Below are 21,844 nucleotides of genomic sequence, written 5' to 3' on the forward strand. Positions count from 1 at the left end.
TATTAGCTAGCTAAGGTTTTGGTTTATTTTTTCAGGTAGGATTTTGAAATTTACGCTGAAGTTCTGATTAAATTTAGATTGTGCAATGTCTATTTATGTAAGACTTTTCTAATAAAATTCTCTTCATAATCACAATTCAAATTCGAAATCTCTAATTATATTAAAGATGAAACAGTTCTATCACCACGACCCAGGATAGCTAGCTAAGGTTGTTTGAAAGAAAGATGGCATAAGAGATGGAGTTGGGTAAAGGTGAGGCTGGCGCACATGCATTTGAGCCTTTTCATTTCCTTTTTTTTTTTGGGCCCTCTATTTATTCTCTATGCTTCAATAAAGCTTAGCACATGTTTTCTCCTTTGTCTTAAGACTTTTTTTTAGAAAAATAAATTTAAAAATTCTAATTTGCCAGATATGTTTGTTTTTGGATGTTTTGGCCAGAAGGGATGGTAGGGGTGTGAAAATTTTAAAATAAAATTAGAATGAAAAAAAAAAGTGTCATTTAGAGTATCAATTTGAGAAGATTTATGTTGACTTTGGAATAGTAGTTAAAACTTTGGAGAAGATTAATATATTTGTCATTACCGTCTAAATTTGGGCCCTCATTTCAAAAAAAAAAAAACTTATCAAAATTTTTTATATGAATTGAGATTTCTAATTAATTATCAAGAAAATAAATAACTAATATAAGAAAAAAGTTTTATTATGTCAACAATCCTTCCTCAACTAAATGGGAGTTTGGCCTTAGATGCATCCACAAGTAGTACATGTATCATGTATACAAATATTTTTTGGTGACGATATAAGTGTATCTCATAAGAAAATACGGTGACATACAATTAGCATTGCTCTTTCTTAGATTTCATCATAAGACAAATTAATTAAGTACTAATTAAATACACCTTTTGCATGCACCAAACCCCATGACTTGTTGCTTAGCTTAAATTGGATGTGAAAAAATTAAACCACATGAATGTTCAAGTATTCTCTTATATAATAAGAGACAGTTAGTGGTCAGAAACGTCGATGTTGATGTGCCTGCTTCAACGTCTTTTTGGAAAAAAAATATTAATATTTTTTTTTAAATTAATTAGTGCATAATTTTTTTGAAATTATGAACTCTTTTTTAGTTAAGACTTTTATAATTCACGTGCTTGTTTCAATGTGTTTCGAAAAAAAAAATTAAAATTTATTTTTTTGTTCTACTTTAATTTATTTGTGTATAATTATTTCAAAATTATAGAATTTTTTTTAGCTCTGACTTTTGGTTTTTCGTCGATGTTCTGCTTTAACATGTTTTTGAAAATTAAAAATTTATTTCTTTTGTTCTGCTTAATTTAATTAGTGTATAATTTTTTTGAAATTATGAAATCCTTTATAATTATGACTTTTCAGATCGACGTGCCTCCTTCAGTGTGTTTTGAAAAAAAATCAAATAAATTATTTCTTTTGTTCTAATTTAATTTAATTAATGTGTAATTTTTTTCAAAATTATGGAATCCTTTTTAGCTGTGACTTTTAGTTTAAGTTCAAGATTTCATGCTGAAACATGCATGTCTTTGTCAACGTGCCTATTCAGCGTGTTTTAGAAATATTTTTTTTTTAAAATAACTTTTTGTTTATACTGTAATTTAATTAGTTTATAATTTTTTTCGAAATTATGAAATCTGTTTAGCTAGAATTTTTAGTTTTAAATTCATATTCTTTAGTTACTGCTTATTATTTTGATTTTAAAAAAATCATGATTAATGACGAAAAATACTTTAATTATAGACATTTTAATGAACCTCTTCACAATAAATTTACATAAACAAAAAATAATTAACCACTTGTATACTTAAAAATCATATTAAATTTATTCAACTTTCTAAATTTTACATATATTTCATAAATTAAAATAAAAATAATACTAAGATATTAGACATGGCACCAATATCTAGTATATATATATATACATGATACTTGAGACATTTACATTAAGCAATTTTATGAACGTTTTTTATTTGTCTCAACAAAACTAAGATGCATGATTATGAGTTTATGACATGTATATAGAGTTTATAATGTGTAAGATATATATCATATATTAATCTTTTATATATTATATTTGGACTGAAACCTCAAGGTATATTTTGAAGATAGTAAATTATAAAATTAATATCTAGTCTTATATTTAAGAAGATAGTAAATTATAAAATTAATTTCTAGTCTTATGTTTAAGATATTCAAAATTTGTAACTCAGAGAAAGAAAGTAAATTTAGCTAAGGGATAAATCAAATATGAAGTATTTGCATAGTAATTAGTACATATATATATTAATTAAGGAAAAAGACTCAAATATGCAATCAAATTTTTTTTTAAAAAAAAGCTTATTTATGTTATTCGTTAAAAATTTAGTTAATTAAGGTTATTTTGTTAAAAAAAAAACTTATTCATGTCATTCATGTAATTTTTTACTCCGATTTTATAAAACTATGTTTCACATTCTGAATAAGATTTAACATTTTTCAACTGGAGTTTTTAAATCAAATATACGTCTTTTGCTTCTTTTTCATTAAAAACACATAAAAAAAGATATAAATAACTCTCAAAATTTTCAACTATCTTCAATTCTTTACGTAATCAACACCACTATCAACTATATGTTATCATTCATTAATTTAGTGGACATAAGTTATGACATAATTAATATTTTAAAGATAATATATATTTGTTTATTTATCATTAGATTCGAGAATAATAAACAGAGCACAAGAATTAAGTCAGATAATTTAGGGAACATCTAGCTATAAAAGATAAAAGTTCCTTGGCTCTTTCCTTATCTTTTTGTTACTTTTTGCCTTTTTTTTCTTTTTAATTATTTTACCCTTTAATTAATTACTTTTTGTTTGCTCATAAAAAAAAAAAAGTTGTCATTGTTGTCTCCTTTAATGTCTCATCATACTGTTTTATCTCATAATTTTTAATTAATTATTACCAAAAAAAAAAAAGGAAAAAAACAACAATAAGTGGAGCCTAACAAACAAAAAGCAAACTCAAAAATAGTTGCCAACTTGCTTAATCCATTATTCCAACAACAAAACAATATTATTTTATTTTTTATTTTTTTAAAAATTAAAAAATAAAAACCCTAATCAAAAACTATAACACGTCACTCATGACATAAACGATCCGACAACCCGAGCCCAACCCGTTTAATCATTCACTTCCACGTGGCAAAATCCTTGCCGTTTAATAAACACCTCAATCATCCAACACACTCTTCACATATTATTTCATATATAGCATGCTTTCTCATGCTTATTATACCCTTCTTCTTACACTTTCATATTCACATTAAAAATCTTAAAAAAAAGAAGAAGTTATTTTTATCGTAACTCAAAAGGATTTTCACGTAAAATTTAATTCTTAAGAGAAGTATGACAAGCGTGTTGGGTGCGGAGTGTGACAAAATCCGATTGGATTATGAAGCGGAGACGGAGCTGAGGCTCGGATTGCCCGGAGCTAATGGGAATGAAGTGGAATCGAGTAATAAGAACAATGGCAAAAGGGTCTTTTCAGAAACTGTTGATTTGAAATTAAACCTTTCTAATTCAAAGGATTCTACATTAATGGATAATATTAATATTAATCAAGTTGATAACATGAAGGAGAAGAATAATAATATTGTTAAGCCAAGCTCTAATGATCCTGCTAAGCCACCAGCCAAGTAAGTTTAATTACTTTTGTGTTATTCTTTAATCATGTTGATTAATTGTTCCAAGTAATTAATATTTATAGTGGTAGTAGTATCTTTATGGTAATGAAGTTTAAGTTTCATGTTTTGAGTATGCTTTAGTTGAACGGAGCTAGAAGCCTATATAAATTTGTCTGAATTCAATATAGTTTTTGTTAAAATAATAAATTTTAATTAGAAATGCATTGAATATATATATATAAATATTAGTATGTTTAGGTTTTTATTCATTAATAGTTGAAATAGCTATTTCAAAACTCATAAAATTGAAATCTTGATTTTTTACGTAGTTCTTATATATTTATCTTTTACGTAAAAGAGTATGATATTTTGTACTCTTACAATATATATTGCAACATAAAAGGATTTTCCTTTGTTTCTTTTTTTAGTTTAATTATCTCTTTTTATATATTTTTTTTTCTCATGCCAATTTTAATTACTCCTTTTTTTGAGTTATAAATTACTTGATTGGCATCGTAGATCATGCTAATTGAATATATATCCTACTAATCTATGTTAGAGATCAAATATTGAACTAAGAAAGAATTTTGGGAATGCTACAACAATTCTTTTTTAATCAATATTATAGTAAAGGCGGAGCTAGACTTCTGAATAAGGAAGATTTTTATAATTTTATTCAAATTTTATTTTATATTTGCATTAAAATATATGATATATATATATATATAAAATCTTAACTCTGCCCCGAATTATTTAGGAAAAAAATATTGTACTGTAACATTGTTTTGTATAAGAGTATAATTGCTTTAAAAGAAATAATTTTTTCCTAAAAATTATTTAAAATGGAAAAAAAAAATCTAAATGTTAGGTGTCAGTAGTGGTAACCTATCTTTTTGAGAATTTTGGAATTTAGGATATGGCTGTGGTTGTGTCTAAATGATGGGAGAAAAAACAAAACATTTGGAATCTTTTACTTTCATCACCCAACATTTTTAGTGGAGAACACATGGACCTTTTTATTTATTACTATAAACCTTTTTCAAAATGTAATTAACTATTTTTATAAAAACAAATCTAGAGGTACTTTACAGAGTATTTCTTTGTTACCTTTTGATGAGACAACTCATGTGTGTGCTTAAAAAGATAATAATAATTTCATAAATGCTACTCCTTGTAATAAAAAAACTAGCTAAATACTTTAGAGTATTATATTTTTTTTGAATTTTGGACTTTACCTTTAGTATCTTATTTATTTTATTAATTCTATTTGTTCTAAGTCATCATCATGAGTAAATTTGGGGATTTTTAATAATATAGAAATAATTAAACTAAGTGCATGGGACTAATTAATTTTTTAATTATTTGCTTAACTTAGGGCACAAGTTGTGGGTTGGCCACCAGTGAGATCATTCAGGAAGAATGTAATGACTGTTCAGAAAAACACCACCGGCACCGGCGAAATCTCCGGCACCGGCACCGGCGCAGCCTTTGTGAAAGTTAGTGTTGACGGTGCACCATACTTACGTAAAGTGGACTTGAAGATGTACAAAAGTTACCAACAACTCTCTGATGCACTTGGCAAAATGTTTAGCTCTTTTACTATTGGTAAATATTCTGGACCTTTCGTTTTAATTTATTTGTCATATTTTATCGTGATAATAATAATGAAGTTTTAAAAAGTAATATAGTAAATGGATATTGTTATTATTGGGCATGCCATATCTTTGGTAGTGGGAAGGTTTTGTCCATTAAAATTATGGAAGTGAATTATTTTTCTTTTCATTTTGTCTTGATGTGACAATTATTATTCCTTGAAATTTGTGTAGGAAATTGTGGGACTCAAGGATTTAAGGATTTCATGAATGAGAGCAAATTGATAGACCTCTTAAATGGTTCAGACTATGTACCAACTTATGAAGACAAAGATGGTGATTGGATGCTTGTTGGTGATGTACCTTGGGAGTAAGTTTCTAAATACATGCATCTATCTTTACGAGACAGTGATAAAATATTATATTTTTTATTTAGCTATGTAAATTCGATGATTAATTTTATTTTCTTAATTTTATTATAGGATGTTCGTTGATTCATGCAAACGTTTAAGAATAATGAAAGGATCAGAGGCTATTGGGCTAGGTAAATTAATACACTTTTTCTATTTTTTATCTCGTTATGTAAATATTAACTTTTTCCCTTATTTTCTTTTTCAAATTATGTCACTAACATAGATATAATTAAACTTTATGCAGCACCAAGAGCAGTGGAGAAATGCAAGAACAGGAGTTAAACTTGATGTTCCAATTAATTGTTCATTGTTTTATTTTTCCATGGTCAAATTATATATTGACCTTGGAGTCTCTAAATCTATTGTAATTTGAAGGGTTTATATATATAATATAAGGGGGAAAAAATTAAGAAAATGTTTATCTATGAGAAGAAAAATATATATATAGATCTAAATAGTTGTCAAGTGTGTGACAGCCTCATATTGGTTGGAGCCCAATTTTGGGAATCTTGGAATTTATATTATATTGTAAGTGTGGCCCTATGTGTGAGTGACACTTGAAATTATCTAATAAATTGAAGACAAGTAACATGACATATTTAAAGTTATTGGGAGGCAAGGCCATGTGCTTTGCTAATGGGGACAAACTTATAGGGATCACAATTATTTCAATCACTAGTGTTTGTTGGGCATCAATTATTTATTTTGTGAGTGGCCAATTGGCCATACCCCATTATTTCAATTTGCTACATTTTAGAGGTCTTATAGGTCACTTCTTGTTATTTGGATGAATGCTCAAAATACATATTAAAATAAATATGGAGATGAAAATGTGAAGGGTGGTTCCAATATTTTCCATTTGCTATGTTCACATTAATTTGAATCTATATTAATTTCATGAAATATATGTCAGTCTCGATCAATAATAATTATTTAATTATAATTTGCGATGATAACTTCGAGAGAAGGAGAGATGGTAATTGATGATGGCTTTTGAGATGCAATATATCAATACAGTGGAGTTATTATTATTGAGATAATTTTAATTGATACCCTTTCATTTGAAAAATTAGGTTATACAACTAAGTAAACAAATATATACTTGTTGAATTTTTTTATATTTCTTTGTGTTTATTTTTCATATTTTAATTCTTACTAGTGAAAATATTATTACTTCAGTTTTTGACATCTAGAAAAGAGAAATTTCATTTCAGATAACCATATTTCTACTAGACAAACTTCACCATGAGCTACAAGAGAAGTTAAGTTAGCAATTTTAAATATATCAAGAAGTGGCTAACTGAGGCTATGTTTTAAATAGAAGCACTGAGTGGCTACTTTTTATAAGACTGTCTTAGAATTTTTGAAGCCCATTTAATAGAAAAACTTTTTTAAAAGGCCCTGTCTAAGTAAGTTCATTGACCCATTGGGCTGAACAATGTGGTAAATCCATAGGATTTATTAATTAACAACTTGCCTTTTTTTGATTAACAAATGCAAGTAAATTAGGTCTAATCACATTTCTTTTCTTTTTCCAATAAAATCCAACAATGTAAACAAAGAAGTAGTAATTTTATACAATAATGATTAAAAGTAAAATTGTTTGCTAATATCATCATCGAAAAACTTTGAGCATGACTATCTTGTCAATTCTCTTCAAAATTTGTGTTTCCAAAAAGAATGGCGATTCGAACATCTTATGCAACACTTTCTTTGTTTATTACACAATAACTTAATCTATATTAATATATATATGTTTATTAATGATAACAATACAATACAATGCAATGTAATATAATGTATTATGAAATAACACGTTAATTAGATACACCAACATAACTATGGGTATTTATCTAATTTTAATAAATTGAACGACCTTAATATATGCATTTAATAGTACACTCTTAAAACATAGAGAACACATATATGTATATTCCATGATTAGCTATTCTGGATAATATTTTTACCGTGTATATGAGATAACTTATCTTATTACTATGATATAAATGGTGAATAAATTATTTCAAATATAACAATCAAATAAGACACATATATTTTATTTAATCACTATTTATTTTTATTCATCATATTTAATAACCTCAAGGGCGACACTAGCTAGTTCTTTTTGTTTAGGGGTTAAATTTTAATTACGGAAACATACTAGTAAAGTCTAAACATTCTCACTTGTGCCCAACCCATCGTCTTCTCTCGTGCAATCGAAAATGCAGCAGGTGAGTCTACTAAACCCTAATTATACCGTTTCACCATTGGAGCTTTCCTCTAAGAAATACTTATCATTGTTGATTCTGTGGAAAAGGCTGGAACTTCGGGCTCCGAAGTGGAGGTAACATGGGAGGATCAGCAGAATATTAACAAATTTGGCAGATTGAATAATCGTCTTCACGAACTCAATGATGAAATCAAGGCCGCCAAGGTAATGACTATTTTTATTTTCCCGTTTTCCCTCAACATTTCCACTTTCAGTAGTTTTGTGTATATATTTGCGGTTCAAAATTGGATGGGCGAAAGGAAACCGGATGCAGTATTTGAATTAGGATCATTCATATTCATTCCAATTTCCGATTCAGTATGATAATTGGAATAATTTGTTACTTCAACACTTATTAAGGGTTCATTTAAGTTAGAATTTCTATTAATATGACGTTTGTTTCGTATAACTGATAAAAGTTGAGCATTAATTCCAACTAATCCGTGTGATCGATACTTAATTGTTGATCCATTGCTTTGATTGTGTTGTATTTAGTTGAGTGCACATCTTTTTCATAGACATTGTAGGTCTTTTATGACAACCCTGTCTACATGTTTGAGGTCTACTTTGTTCATTTTATCAGCTTCAATCATTATAATGTCACACCTATGAACGGGCACATATAAAAGTCTGCATATGACATGTCGAATTGTCAAAAGGAGGTGATTTTTTAGAAAATTGTTGGTTCAACAATCAACATTCTTCATGTGTATGAAAATCAAACTTTTATAAGCTTTCTTGTTTGCTTTGAGGACCATTCACGTTGATAATGCTCTCTTCAGTGTCTTGTTCATGTTCAATACTTTATTCCACTTTATGTGACAATCTTACTATTTAGTTTGTTTGCTAAATAATGGTACCTCTCTATATTTTGAAGTAATTTACTTCCAACATTTAATTTTACCCTTGATATAATGACTTTTAATAGCCACATAACTTCTATAAATTTTTTAAGGCTATAAGTTGAAAAAAGTTTTTATCTCAAAATCAGGCTGAGGGAGTACATGAACTCAAGCAGCGATAATTTTTTTCTGGCCAATGAAATGCTCACTTTCCTCTATTTGGCTCTTGAATCATGAGCAGCACAAAGTCCTTTGCTGTCCACTATCAAATTTATAAAAATGTGTCTCCTCTTTAACATTTTAAACTTTTGACGAGATGGTTCACATAATTTAACATGGTATTGGAATCTTTTTGTACTATAGCTGAGTCTGTCCCTCTTTTTTTTTTTTTAAGAATCACATCTTCTTGATGCGTTTTCTATAAAATCTAGTACTTCATAAAAAAAAAAAAACATCGTATTGGAGTTGTTTTTATTTTATTTTTATAAATGAAGTAAGGAAGTACCATTAGAGGCATCAAGCAGACGCATAAGCAGAAGTACAAAAGAAAGATTCTGACTACTCCAATTAGAGTAGTTATAAAGAATTAGAGATACTGGTTCAGAGTCTCATCACCAATTGTCAAAATATTGCTATGTGATTGGCCGAAGAAATGATTCGGATTTGCGTGTGAGAGGGCATGTTTGCATACCTAGAATATGTAAGGTAAAGTGCAATTACAATTGAAATAATTTCCCAAACAAACTTTAAGATGTGCATCTAGCGCTATCCCACCTGCATGGCAGTTGACTTTTGTAAATATGTGCAAAAGTAATGGTTAGAATATATATATATAGAGATGTGATACCAAATCTATAATATGAATTAGTATAGTCATGAATCATATGTTTCTTACAAATTGCTGGAGTTTCATCTTCTTAAAGATATATTGGAACAATCTAAACTAGGAAGTGGGTCAAAATNTATGAATTAGTATAGTCATGAATCATATGTTTCTTACAAATTGCTGGAGTTTCATCTTCTTAAATATATATTGGAACAATCTAAACTAGGAAGTGGGTCAAAAGAAATGTCAAATAATATGGGATGGAGTGAGTACATTAAAACTGTGAGGCTCATCAATTAAGCGTTCTTTGTGACTCTGTGGACAGACTTCTACTTTGGTTAGTATTCATTGAGGTTATTTTCATTATCTGGAAGATTGAACATTTACATTCTAATTTTAGAAGAGTATGGGCTAAGAAAGGAAGGAAAAATTGTTCTCCTAAGCTAATGAGCAAGTGTTTTCTCATTTTACCTGTAAACCTCAGTCATAGAAGGCCCCTTTTTATGTGTGTAAGATAAATAAACGGAATGACTAGTTCCAGTTAAGGCATCTGCTATATATCCACTAACACATACCATGGAGAGTTGAACCTTCTGATTCTTGACGCTTAGTCAATTCCTCCCCGAGTCTCTGATTTATTCATGTTCTCTCATTCTGTATGTTTAGATTTTTTCAAATGCATCTACATGCTAATGCAGAAAAAAGTTCTCAGGTAATATCAGAATAATGCATGGTTTTGGTTGTTATGATGATACATATTCAAAAGCTTATAAATGAGGGAGTCCATGAGTAAGCAAAGTTCAGCCCCAACATTTTGATGTAGTCAACCTATGATTTTGCTTATATTATGGTGAAGTGCAAAAACAAAGTTAGTGTGTACAGGTAAAGTGAATCTTCGATAGGAAGATCTTCTTCTTTGCCTTGAAAAAATGAAGGCTAAAGGTGGTTAAGTGCAAGTGTTGATGATATCAGGTGTTCAGCATAGGAATTTTGGAGGAAAACAGTTTTGGGTGTAAATATTATAGACTTGCTGCAGGTGATGGAGTGACAATAGAGAGACAAGACCCTTAGGCTACTATTTTACACTGTTTGTCAAAAGTAAATGCCATACTCATGAACAAGCTATATGAAGAAAACTGCTAATCATTACAATCTTATGATGAATTTGCTTGGTAGTTGAAACCAAACTTAGTGGCCTGGATTTGAAATTCATCCAGGGCGGTTTATGCTGCCCCTCATAAGAAAATGAATTTGAAAATTTGACCTCAAGACCCAATCAAGGCAATTTTGTACCCTATTCGCATCATACATATGTATGTGTATAGATATTAGATCCAGAGATTCCAGAACATCTTTTAATAGACATTAAAGCATATGTCATGAACCCCAAGGAGAATAAGCCTAAGAATTGGAACACCTAAGTTTTAAATATTTACAATTGATTGCTTGAGATGGAAAATGTCTATATTACCATCAATATTTACAATTGATTGCTTGAGATGGAAAATGTCTATATTACCATCAGTCCAACATGTTTTCACTAGACTCATATCGCAATAAATATATGTGTCTACCTTGCATATTAAGTTATTAACTATTATAAACATGTATTTTGTCCGCGAAACAGAATGGTATGATAAAACCCCATTGGTCCCAGTCCCTTCTAGATTTATATTTAGGCCAGGTTTGATTACCTGTATCAATAAGTTTACATACATTTTGTATTTTTCCAAGGTCAATCATATTTACGTTTGAAGAATAGTTATTTTATCGCTTTGACATAAAAATCAGCTGATAATATTCTTGATGTAAGATACTTATCAGGAAAAAGATTTCTGGGTGCAGTATACTGTTTGCTAGAATTGTATGATGTATTTACTTGACAAATAAACAGGACTATCTAAAATTATTGTGATTTTGAAAAGACCAGTTTTTCTTTTTGAAATACGGTGTGTAATACCAGCTGCAAAAGATGGCTTAAGACTCTAAAAACACTCTCCACAATCAAACACATAAGCTGATTACATTCTGGACTTAGTAATACTGTTCACTGGAATTGTATGTGTTGCATTTACTCGACAAATTAACTGAAAGTTTTAGAAACTAGTATGATTTTGAAGAAGATCATGAGATTCTTTGTGACATACAAGTATGAATCTGCATACTAGCTATAGAACGCTTAACTAGCTAGTGTCCCCGTTGTCACTTTAAGATTGTAGTTCTAAAATTTTCTGGTAAATTATACTGCAGACTAGTTAGATATATGCATTTGCCTGCATGAGCTAGAGAAATGATGCTGGATGCTTTCTTTTGTCTCTCCTTTGTCTCAGGAAAAATGTGAAAACCTTGAGGATGCAAGCAACGAGCTTATTCTGACCGATGAAGAGATAGTGCGCTTCCAGATAGGGGAAGTTTTTGCTCATGTGCCAAAGGAGGAAGTGGAGAGCAGGATAGAGAAACTGCAAGAGGAAACTAGCAAGAACTTGGAGAAACTAGAGGAAGAGAAAGAATCAATAGTTGCCCAGATGGCTGAACTTAAGAAGATATTATATGGCAAATTCAAGGATTCAATCAATCTTGAGGAGGACTAATAAAATTTCATAATTTTTCGTTCGAATTTGCTGTTGGTTGAAGAGTGCTCCTCTTGATTGGATTTTTTCATGTCTTTTGTCTTAAAACAGTTTTGAGATTCTTAATTGCCTCAACTATATTTTAAAACATGCAGGTTCTTATGTATTCTGTTTCTTTTCTTTTACCCTTTACTTAAGAGGGGAATATAGCAGTTGTGCTTAATTGTGCTTTTGTATAAACAAGATATAATTGTGACACATTTTTTTTAAAAAAAATGTATAGTAATTTTAACAATCTAATATATCAGATGTATTTAAACTAGAATAGAAAATCAAGAAATTTCTAAACTCACCAACCAATCTTTGATTCCATTACCACGTTTTTCTTACTAGGAGATATTGTACAAAAATTGAATATTTAATACTTTAGTAGCTAAAAATTAATAATACCCACAAGGACAGCAGTAGCTGTATACCCAATAAGAAATTCCCAAAATTTATCTCTTTCTTGTTCCAATAATCCAACACAATCTTGAACAACAACTGTAGGTCATATAACATCAAGAAAATCCAAGATTCAGAAAAAATGGCAGCAATAATCTCATCTGGTGCTGCTGTTACAACTCTTTCTTTATCCTTCACACTAAAACCCATTTCATCTTCTTCTTCTTCTCCTTCTCTGTTTGTTTCAGCACCCAAGATTCAAACTTTATGTTCTTCTAGCTCACTTTTCTTCAACAGCAACAGTCAACTGTTTCTGGGTCCTCCAACAACTACAAGAAAAGTAAGGAGCAACAGCAAAAGGGGTCTTTCTTGTTACTGTTTATTTGGACTTGGAGTCCCTGAGCTGGCGGTGATTGCTGGTGTTGCTGCTCTTGTTTTTGGGCCCAAACAGTTGCCTGAAGTTGGCCGTACTATTGGCAAGACTGTCAAGAGTTTTCAACAGGTTAAATTTCCTCCATACAAAAATAGTTATTTGATTGGATGGATAATTAGATCATGAAGTATTTATACAATTAGGCCATTTGTTAGTTTCAATGATTAGCTGAAATTAGTAGTTGGTGTGGTAATTAACCTGCTAATCTGCTATAGTATCTATCAATTAATTAACTTTGCTTTAATTAGAAATATCATCGATTCACCTACCAAGAATAAAATCTTGAGATTTAATAACTTGAAGAAAAATTGGAACTTCTTAGATTTCAGAATGGTGGTAATTCATAAAAAAATTTAAAAAATCAAAGATCATGTTTTTCTTTTCCTTTCGGGATTTGAAAAGGGCGTAACTAAGGGATGGGGGATTTTTTTTATATATATATTTTGCGCTTGTTTGATTGTTTTAGGGTCTCATTGTTGTGTTGGATTTCAAAGTTTGGGCTTTGGGAATGAGTTTAGTCCCTTGTGGGTGAAAAAGTGAAGGCTAAAATGTGGAGAAAAGAAGTTTCAAACTTCCAATTGATCCGGACACATTAATAGTTCTTGATGTGGAGATAAGATTTGAATTTCGTGAGTGACTGAACGAGTTCTTTCTATGATCTTGGCTGGAAAAAGAAGTTGAAATAACAATTGTGCTGGTTGTAATAGATGTTTGGCCTTTTTGATCTCTTTTGTTCTTCCAACAGAGGGAGAAAATGGGTTTTCCCCATTTCCACTTATTAATTTAATCTGCATTTGGTTCTAGTGAACAAGCTAGGAAAGGTATCTTTGAAAATGCATATGTATTCGATAAATATTCAAGTGTTATCCATGAGCAAGAAGGAAGCGAATTATCAGATGACCATATAAGCGTATACGCAAGCTTCAACCTTTAGGATGAGGGTTATAAAACCATAAATAATAAAACATATAGATAAACATAATTATGTTAGTGACCTGACATCTTAGATGAAGATCTCTAGAAGTTACCTCAATCATCAGGCTAAGATGCACGTTTTCAATTGGATTGTGGGAATCAGACTGCCTTTTGATCGTGAGATAAGTTTGATACTTCATTCGGGGTTTTCATTTGTGTATATTATTACTAATAAGCTCTTACCGAAGTAGATAAAAAACATCATGAAAATCAATGCAAATCATGGGAAAGTTATGGTGAGCTATGTTGGTGGTGGACAGAGTGTAGGAGCAGTCAGTTTTTTAACATCTTGGTGCACATCTTACTGTTTGGCTTCAGAAATTCCCGTATTTCTAGCGGGAGTTTGTTGATAGAATTTCTTGTTTGGTGAAATGTTTGCAGACATCAATACATGGAAAACCACATTATTGAATACTGATAGGCATCTTACTTATCCTCCTAGGGAGAAGGGCTCAACTCGAGAAAAAGCAGGTCTTAACAAAAATGATGAGGCTTTGGAGAAAGGCATGCCCTGCCTCTGTGACTAACTAGGAGTGAAAACACCCATGTATCCATATATGGTGGATAGTGCCTGTTCCTTTTGTATGATTCTTCTTGAAGATTGAAGAGTTTTTGTGATCATTCAGTAGTTGTAAGGAAGTTTACTTCATATCTATTCTCAGTAGTATAGCTTGTGTCTGTTGTTAAGAATATGGAATGACAGAGAGATAAAAAATACAAGATTGGTCAGACCAGCCTCCTCAGAGAGTCCACGTATTGCTGATCATACGTTCCCCCAACTGAAGCTATGTTTTTTGTGAATACATCGGAGTTGGAAGGTTTGGTAGGAAAAACAATGAAGATAGGATGAGCAACTACAATTACTTAATTGATGCATCTCTACAAGTGTTGTTTGAGACAAAGAAAGTGGCACTCTGAAGATTGCTCTTCCCGCACGAATAATATTAGGTTGCCACTGAACCTACTTCCCTTCACAAGGAATTGGTGACTTCAGTATTCTGGCTATCAGCCTGGTTTTGGAACTCGCTTAACCTGTTGGGTGTGTCTTTTATGGAAGAGAGTTGTATTGAGGGTGGCAATCAGCGGGATGGCTGGTCTATCAAGATATGGGAAGGTAAGTGACCGGAGATGGGTATCTCGGTGAGTCGGTGTTACTACTCTCTGGAGCTTTAATACAGTTGATGATCTCTCTTGATCATGATGGTTAACGGTAGGAGTCAATTGTAGTAAGTTCATCCTAAGGATCCGGTAGGATGGATGATGAATTTGGCATTTCAATAAGTGAAGGAGTTTGTAAAATCAGGGTATGGGGTTAAAAGGCAAGTCAGGAAGAAGGAGAAATCAATATAATTATAAAGACAGTTACCTACCAAGGTGAGCCCAGTAAGTTCTATGAATATTACTTTAAGATCCTCAAACAAAACAGCCGCATATTATAATTCATCATACTGACTACTGACTACTGACTATTCTCACCAGTTCTATTAGGTAGAATACATGAATACTTTTGTTGAGTTGGTGTACCTTTATAAAAGATGTAGAACTTTTAACTCAAGGAATACTAGAAGTTTCATACTAAAAATCATTGGACTCTGATGACCTGAAGGGAAAGTAGGATTAGATATAACATATGGAGGAGAATCTCTGATATCAAAACTGTGAAGCGCGTACAGAAGGGGACATAAAGTCAGTGGTGGATGTCATAACAAACTCTCTGAGTGGTTTGAGACTATAACTCCAGTCGCTTCCTAAAATTCTGGATCCCGCTCTCATGATCCAAACACATGAAAATGACAATGAATGACTAGTTTGATTGCTTAAGGAGGTGTATTATTCCTATCCGCAGGTCTTTATAAAAAAAAAAAGGTTCCTATTCATAGGTGAGAGTAGTCTCTCCTTGTTCTCAAGTCCCTACTACACTCTGTATCACATATACTCCTCTTGGCGATATCTGATACAGGTATGTGTAAGTATCCAATAAAGATACATGCAACTTATTGCTGATTCTTGATGTATTAGTGAAGAATCTACTCGAAGTAAACAGATATACCACTCCCGTTCGATGTGGGTACATTAAGGCCAACAAATGAAAACCACATTCAATTTCTTAAAACAATGGGAAAACTGTAAATGCTCACAAGCCAGTCAGTCCATTGAAATAGGAAGATATCTGTATTGACTTTACATAAGTAGGTTTTAGCACTTGTGTGCTTATTCAAAATGATTTCAGACACTTCTCTGTCATCATACTTTTGGTTCAACTTTCTTGAAGGCTATAGTAGGTGATCTTGTCAAGGTGATGCAATTTCATAATTCCTAACATTTCTCTATAATACAGGCTGCAAAAGAGTTTGAAAGTGAGTTGAAAAAGGAGCCTGATGCCTCTGCTCAGCCCCCAGTCGAAAAGGCCATTGAGGGTAGTCAAGAAGAGAAGCAAGACACAAAAGTTCCAAGCACCAAGGAAAGTTCATAAATGCAGTTTGCCTCTAGCTATAGCTTCTAGGCTTTTACTATTTTCTACAACACGACTGTTTCTTTGTATTTGACTAGTTGTGTTGAGCTATTGTATTTAATTTTACATTCCTTGATTTTCCCTCATTGACAGGTTAAGATCAAAACTTAGGTAAGTTAACCATTCCTTAGCTCCAATTCTTCATTAGTTCGATATGATTGCATATTCTGCTACATTTTTGTTTTAGCATGCAACGAATTTTTATATATAACTTTTAGCAACATATATGGGTCTAAAATACACCATCCATCATGCCCCTCACTTTACATGTATTGCTTGGTTATACATTGCTGACCCAGCAAAGTAATTTTCTCATTTATCCATCTCTAAAAATGAATTAATATTTCCTATAATTAACAAAAATATACAACTATGCCACATTCTCCAAACTAATAGTAATTATCTGTATAAATTGTGTATCCATTCAATTTCATATGGGGAGAATTAGAGAAACACATCCAACTGTCTTACAGTGTTGCTACTTACAGAAATTTAGGGAGAAATAATTTAAGCCTTCACTTCCAACAATTTACAACACTAAGCGATCCACGATTCCTTCTAATTGCAGTCGAGCATGACCATCCAGCACAGATCTTTGTGTATCATTCGAAGCAAGACGCGAATAGATCTATTTTTACCTGTACAAAGGAAGCCTAGTTTACATCCCAGCTGGTTAGCCACATCCAAATCTACACTTGCTGGTTCTTCCGGTTAATCTTGCAAGGCAATTTTTCGGATTAGTCAGCACTACATTTGTGTATTGTTTAGATCTACTTTACTGAAATCTCTATTTCACGATCCAATGCCTGCAGCAACCCCACCACCATCCCTCAGCCCCTGAAGGTACGCATGCAGTGTTCTTTGAACACTGTCTGCGACAACCCTTAACCTTCCCTGATTGGCATCACCAGCGGAATTTCCATTCACTTCAACAGTTCGAGCTACTCTTTGTTTGCATCTTTCCCAATCATCAACTCTCAGCCAGCAAGCCCGTCCACCATGGCTCCCCTCCATTCCCAGAAACAAAACATTTGGGTTCTCACCAAATGCATATCTCAACCTAACAGACACACAGTAGGGCAACCAAGCAGCACCGCCAGCCGCGTTAATATGAGGTATATGTGCATGATCAAGAACAACCGTAAGTGCAAAATCGACAGAATTGTGAGCCCGATCATAGTGAATATTGCTTTTGGACGCAGATGTATTTTCTGAGCTACCATCAATACTATATCCAGCATGATTCTCAAGACACAATTCAATACGGGATTTTTGTGTAGGGACCATATCACCTCCTTGCACTTGAGACAACCCTTTCTTCCATGCAATGAGTTTAAGGAACTCTCTCAAAACAGAAATAGGTAACGTCAAAAGTGTAATGAATGATGCCACACGAGAAGCATCATATGGCTCTGACGCAACACGGCGGCTGAAGTAATCACATATTTCTCCTATTTCTGATTGAGTTAATTCCTCTTGGGCACTTCCGGGATTTTGCTGCTGCTGCTGTTGCGACTGATGAAACCTCTTGACACTAATAACTTGCAAGAGAAGTTGAACCCTGTGAACGCTAACAGCAAATACATAGCCCCTGCAGCAACAAAATTATCAGGAAATAGGAACTCAAGATCACAAAATATTATACATGCTTTTAAAGAACCAAATAGAACTAGTCAACACCTCAATGACTCAGTGGAATATATTGAAACAGCAGCAACTTTTCTAGACATAAAAGATTAAAAGGTCACCATAAAAATCATCAGACAAGGATATCCCCAAAATGGGATATATGATTCAGATTATACACTTAAAAAGTACCGACCTTTCTAGCCAATTGAAACAGAGTACTAACAAGTCAGAAAATTTAAGACATTAAGCAGAACAAGTTGAACATCAAACCAGTAGACTAAAAGAAATTATGTGAAACTAAAATGGACAAAACTCAGGTGAGATTTTTTTTAACTAGACTGAGCTTTAATGAAATTAGCCAGGCCAGGGAAAATGGTTCTAAACGGAAAAGCCATGAGCACAAAAACCAAAAAGAAACATGATATCCATGTTGTTCCCAGACTTTTCTTTTACAATAGACTTGCCTGACTCCAAAAATATAACATAAAAAAAAGTATGAAGTCACAAAGAAAATATCTGCAAAAGATTCGGATATTTATCAGATGTTATAGCAGTACTTCTTTGAGCTAATCGTAAGAAAACATGCTGAATGAGTACACTACATGACTACTTTACTGTATAGCCTCGACACTCATAACATAACTAAAGTTCGACCTACTCCAAGCACAACGAATGATTAAGAAAGACAATCAAAGCTAAGTATCAATGTTTGAATGACAACAAACACATGCAATACAATTCAAGCAGAAATGAGAAATCAAAATCCAAGCTGAAGGCAGGAAAACAAGGAGAACCGGAAAAATGATAAACATGACTTCAGAAGGGTTCAAGTCATGCATAGTCAGTCAAAATTCATGTAAGACGTGTCCAACGTAAAGGAAAATGTGAGAACTAAGAATTTGGAGATTCTCTTCAAATGCCAGGTTTACACACATCCAATTTAAAGGACATGTGAGAATTGAGATTCTGGAGGTCCCTTCCCATTCCCAAGTTCTCTCCACCACAATTCAGTCAGCATGAGAATAGACGGGGACTAGATAGAATACAGAATGATTGGAACCTTACCCCACAAAGAAGCGTAAGGCTGGCTGCTCCTGATCCAAATTCAACAATGCACCCTCATTATCTTTCAGAATAGATCCCAAAATCTCCTTCAGAAGGTCCGGTAACTGAGCAAAGAGCCATAGCACCCCAAGGTATTTTAGAATGCCTCTGAGAACCTTCTTGAGTGCAACAAGAGGAACCCATCCACCACCATACCCTCCATCATCACCAAGTCCAATAATTGCAGTATTTAGTTCTCCTCTGACATGAGCAGGTACACCAGTACCAGGCGCTCTGCGCAAAGGCATCCCTGCATTTACCCCAGCTAAATTTGATGCTGCTGGAAGACCATTTGCAGTACGATTGAAACCAGTTACAGCATTTGCTGGACGAGCTAACCCAGTAGAATTAGAGAGATTAGTCCTGTTCGTATTTGCAGCTGGAAGCTGTGAACCAGCATTTAAACTATTTGAGTTAGGCACGCCAACTGCTTGTTGAGAACCAGTAAAGTTAGAGTCAATTCCATTCAGTTCCTGGGCAACATGTTCCATGATGAAAGGTCGAAATTGTGGACATGGCAGAGATCCTCCAACTTCTGGCCCCCCTTTAGGTGGTGTTGCTGGTTGCAACCAAACCTGATCTCCAGCAAAACACCTCATGTCAACAGCAAATTTTTTCCGATAAATAATGCGAATCCAGTACGGACCACGAAGTACAACAGAGACATCTATTGGCAGCAGTGAACTCGGAACAATGCCAGGACCACCTCTTCCAGCAGCTGCAGCTGCAGCTGCCAACATTGCAGCACTAGGATGGCTGTGTGCGCCAAGTGTACCCACAGAAGCTGAAACAGGATTAACTCCAGGTCCGGGTGCAGGCTGATTTATGCTAGAGTTTACATTGCTTGGTAAGGATGGAACATAACCAGTCTGCTTTGCAACAGAAGAAATAGGCGCTGTAACACCAGGAACACCAGAAACTGGAGCTGCTCGTGCCGGCCGCGTTGCAGCAGCAAGAGCATGCAAGGGTCCTGCAGTGAGACGGATGCAGTCCAAAAGAGATGCAACTTCAGCACCATTGATGAAATCTTCAAGAAACTGTGCTTTGCCAAACACAAAAAAATGGAAGTCGTTAAGTTTGGAACCACAGTGAAAGTTTTGAGCTTAAAATATGGTCTGAAAATGCTTATAATTGAAAGAGAAACAAAATATAAAGGCTATGCCCCCACATGCAGAATATTTCACAGGACTTCCCTAGCTTAAACCGCAATAATGCAATGGAACAACGTATAACTCAAGATCTTAAAAGAAGGCCAATTATAGGTTCATAAGCATTTTGAGGCTCATGGAATTGTAGACAAGAAAAACAAAAGGAATAAAAGGAGACAGGAGAAAAACAGAACAACTTATACGTAACAAAATAGAAACTAAACCTTTGTATGTGGCCAAAGTTGATCAGGTGAAACATGCATAGTGCAGCCCTCTTTACCAGATTCCCATTCAACAACGAAGCGAGCAAGCACCCCAGAACCGAAACTGAACCACAGACTCATCAGTCCTACTGCCTCAATTCTGAATTGCTTTCTCATCTGTTCGGAAATTCTATCAGTTGCATCAGTAGTGCCTTTAAGTGCAGCCGGTGCTTTACTTTCAGAATTTGCATTATTTTCTTCAAACTTCTCATCAGCCCTAGCACCAAGCAACTTCCGCATTCCAAGTGCAAATGTTCGAGCATTAGATAGCCTTTGAATATCAGCCACCAACTTCTTTATACTATCCGCATCAACTGAATAATAGCTCAAAACAACACCTTCACAATCATAACGAATATGAGAATCTGCATCAGACGTATTGGCAATCCGAATGCCAGAATCCCATGGAGTACTATTGCTTCCTTTCTGAAGCTCCCACAAGTCCTGGAAGTGCTGGTCATTAATTTTCACATCCCAGTACATACTTCCAGGTCTACCTAGCCGCAGGCATATATGTTGCCAGGTGTCATCTCTGGCAAATGGAACTCGGAACCATAAGTTCGAGGATGCACTTCTAAGACCCACTTCTTCAACATATGGGATGTCAAGCGCCTCCATCTGACTAGTAAGCCGGGCATGTTTGATACATAGTGAGCAATGCCTGACTACATGGAGAAGGGAAGAAACATATATACTAGAAGGTGCATTCCCTTTATTAGCTTCAGCTATAAGACTTCCATAGCTATACTCTTCAGTTTTACCAGAAATATCTGAAGAAGTGAGCATCATTGACTTGGGTAGATGGGTGCCAGCAGACTCCACAAGTTTTCTTCGCTTATATGATCCTTCATTGGACTGCATTGATTGAAGTGATGGAAGTGAATCTAACAAATCTGACAATGTACGCTTCCTAGGCAAAATGTTATATCCTGAAGCTGCATCTTGCTCTGACTTTATACATGTTGCTGAATCTATAGTTTGGGCTGGCAAAAAACAAAGGCAACACAGTTCCTGAGAAATATGCATAAACAATAACCATGCCCCCTGAGCATTGAAGTTTTTCGTTATTATTATTATTTTTTCAGTTTTTCTTTTATTTATTTATTTATTGGGGGGGGGGGGGGGTTTA

At 33.2% G+C, this 21,844-nt stretch overlaps 4 protein-coding genes across 4 annotated transcripts in view; 3 read left to right on the forward strand and 1 right to left on the reverse strand.

Annotated features, from left to right (window-relative positions):
• Positions 1 to 3,294: 3,294 nt before the first annotated feature.
• Positions 3,295 to 6,298, forward strand: LOC107008367 (auxin-responsive protein IAA16). The gene is made up of 5 exons (XM_015207375.2): positions 3,295 to 3,707; positions 5,071 to 5,300; positions 5,522 to 5,657; positions 5,770 to 5,831; positions 5,945 to 6,298. The coding sequence occupies exons 1-5, from the start codon at positions 3,418 to 3,420 to the stop codon at positions 5,980 to 5,982; spliced, it is 756 nt and encodes a 251-aa protein (XP_015062861.1). The 5' UTR covers positions 3,295 to 3,417; the 3' UTR covers positions 5,983 to 6,298.
• A 1,507-nt stretch (positions 6,299 to 7,805) lies between these two features.
• LOC107002415 (probable prefoldin subunit 4) lies at positions 7,806 to 12,465 on the forward strand. Its single transcript, XM_015200441.2, has 3 exons — positions 7,806 to 7,931; positions 8,018 to 8,134; positions 11,968 to 12,465. Exons 1-3 carry the CDS (start codon positions 7,923 to 7,925, stop codon positions 12,226 to 12,228), a joined length of 387 nt encoding a protein of 128 aa, XP_015055927.1. The 5' UTR covers positions 7,806 to 7,922; the 3' UTR covers positions 12,229 to 12,465.
• Positions 12,466 to 12,638: 173 nt separating this feature from the next.
• Positions 12,639 to 16,708, forward strand: LOC107002408 (sec-independent protein translocase protein TATA, chloroplastic). The gene is made up of 2 exons (XM_015200427.2): positions 12,639 to 13,153; positions 16,398 to 16,708. Exons 1-2 carry the CDS (start codon positions 12,794 to 12,796, stop codon positions 16,530 to 16,532), a joined length of 495 nt encoding a protein of 164 aa, XP_015055913.1. The 5' UTR covers positions 12,639 to 12,793; the 3' UTR covers positions 16,533 to 16,708.
• Positions 16,709 to 16,904: 196 nt separating this feature from the next.
• The window catches only part of LOC107025345 (mediator of RNA polymerase II transcription subunit 14), a gene marked incomplete at its 5' end in the record, with an annotated part of 10,730 nt that continues 5,790 nt past the window's right edge, over positions 16,905 to 21,844 (reverse strand). Inside the window, 3 exons of the mRNA XM_027916829.1 lie at positions 16,905 to 18,162; positions 19,266 to 20,341; positions 20,677 to 21,698. Coding sequence (XP_027772630.1) covers positions 17,364 to 18,162; positions 19,266 to 20,341; positions 20,677 to 21,698 — 2,897 coding nt within the window. The remainder of the gene's footprint in view (positions 18,163 to 19,265; positions 20,342 to 20,676; positions 21,699 to 21,844) is intronic.

This window comes from Solanum pennellii, chromosome 1 (genome assembly GCF_001406875.1).
Source record: "Solanum pennellii chromosome 1, SPENNV200".
Classification (NCBI taxonomy): domain Eukaryota; kingdom Viridiplantae; phylum Streptophyta; class Magnoliopsida; order Solanales; family Solanaceae; genus Solanum; species Solanum pennellii.

Coding starts and splice junctions, on each gene's coding strand:
- LOC107002415 (XM_015200441.2), top strand. Junction 8,135..11,967: donor ATGAAATCAAGGCCGCCAAG/GTAATGACTATT, acceptor CCTTTGTCTCAG/GAAAAATGTGAAAACCTTGA.
- LOC107002408 (XM_015200427.2), top strand. CDS start 12,794: ATGGCAGCAATAATCTCATCTGGTGCTGCTGTTACAACTCTTTCTTTA. Junction 13,154..16,397: donor CTGTCAAGAGTTTTCAACAG/GTTAAATTTCCT, acceptor TCTATAATACAG/GCTGCAAAAGAGTTTGAAAG.
- LOC107008367 (XM_015207375.2), top strand. CDS start 3,418: ATGACAAGCGTGTTGGGTGCGGAGTGTGACAAAATCCGATTGGATTAT. Junction 3,708..5,070: donor CCTGCTAAGCCACCAGCCAA/GTAAGTTTAATT, acceptor TGCTTAACTTAG/GGCACAAGTTGTGGGTTGGC. Junction 5,832..5,944: donor ATCAGAGGCTATTGGGCTAG/GTAAATTAATAC, acceptor AACTTTATGCAG/CACCAAGAGCAGTGGAGAAA.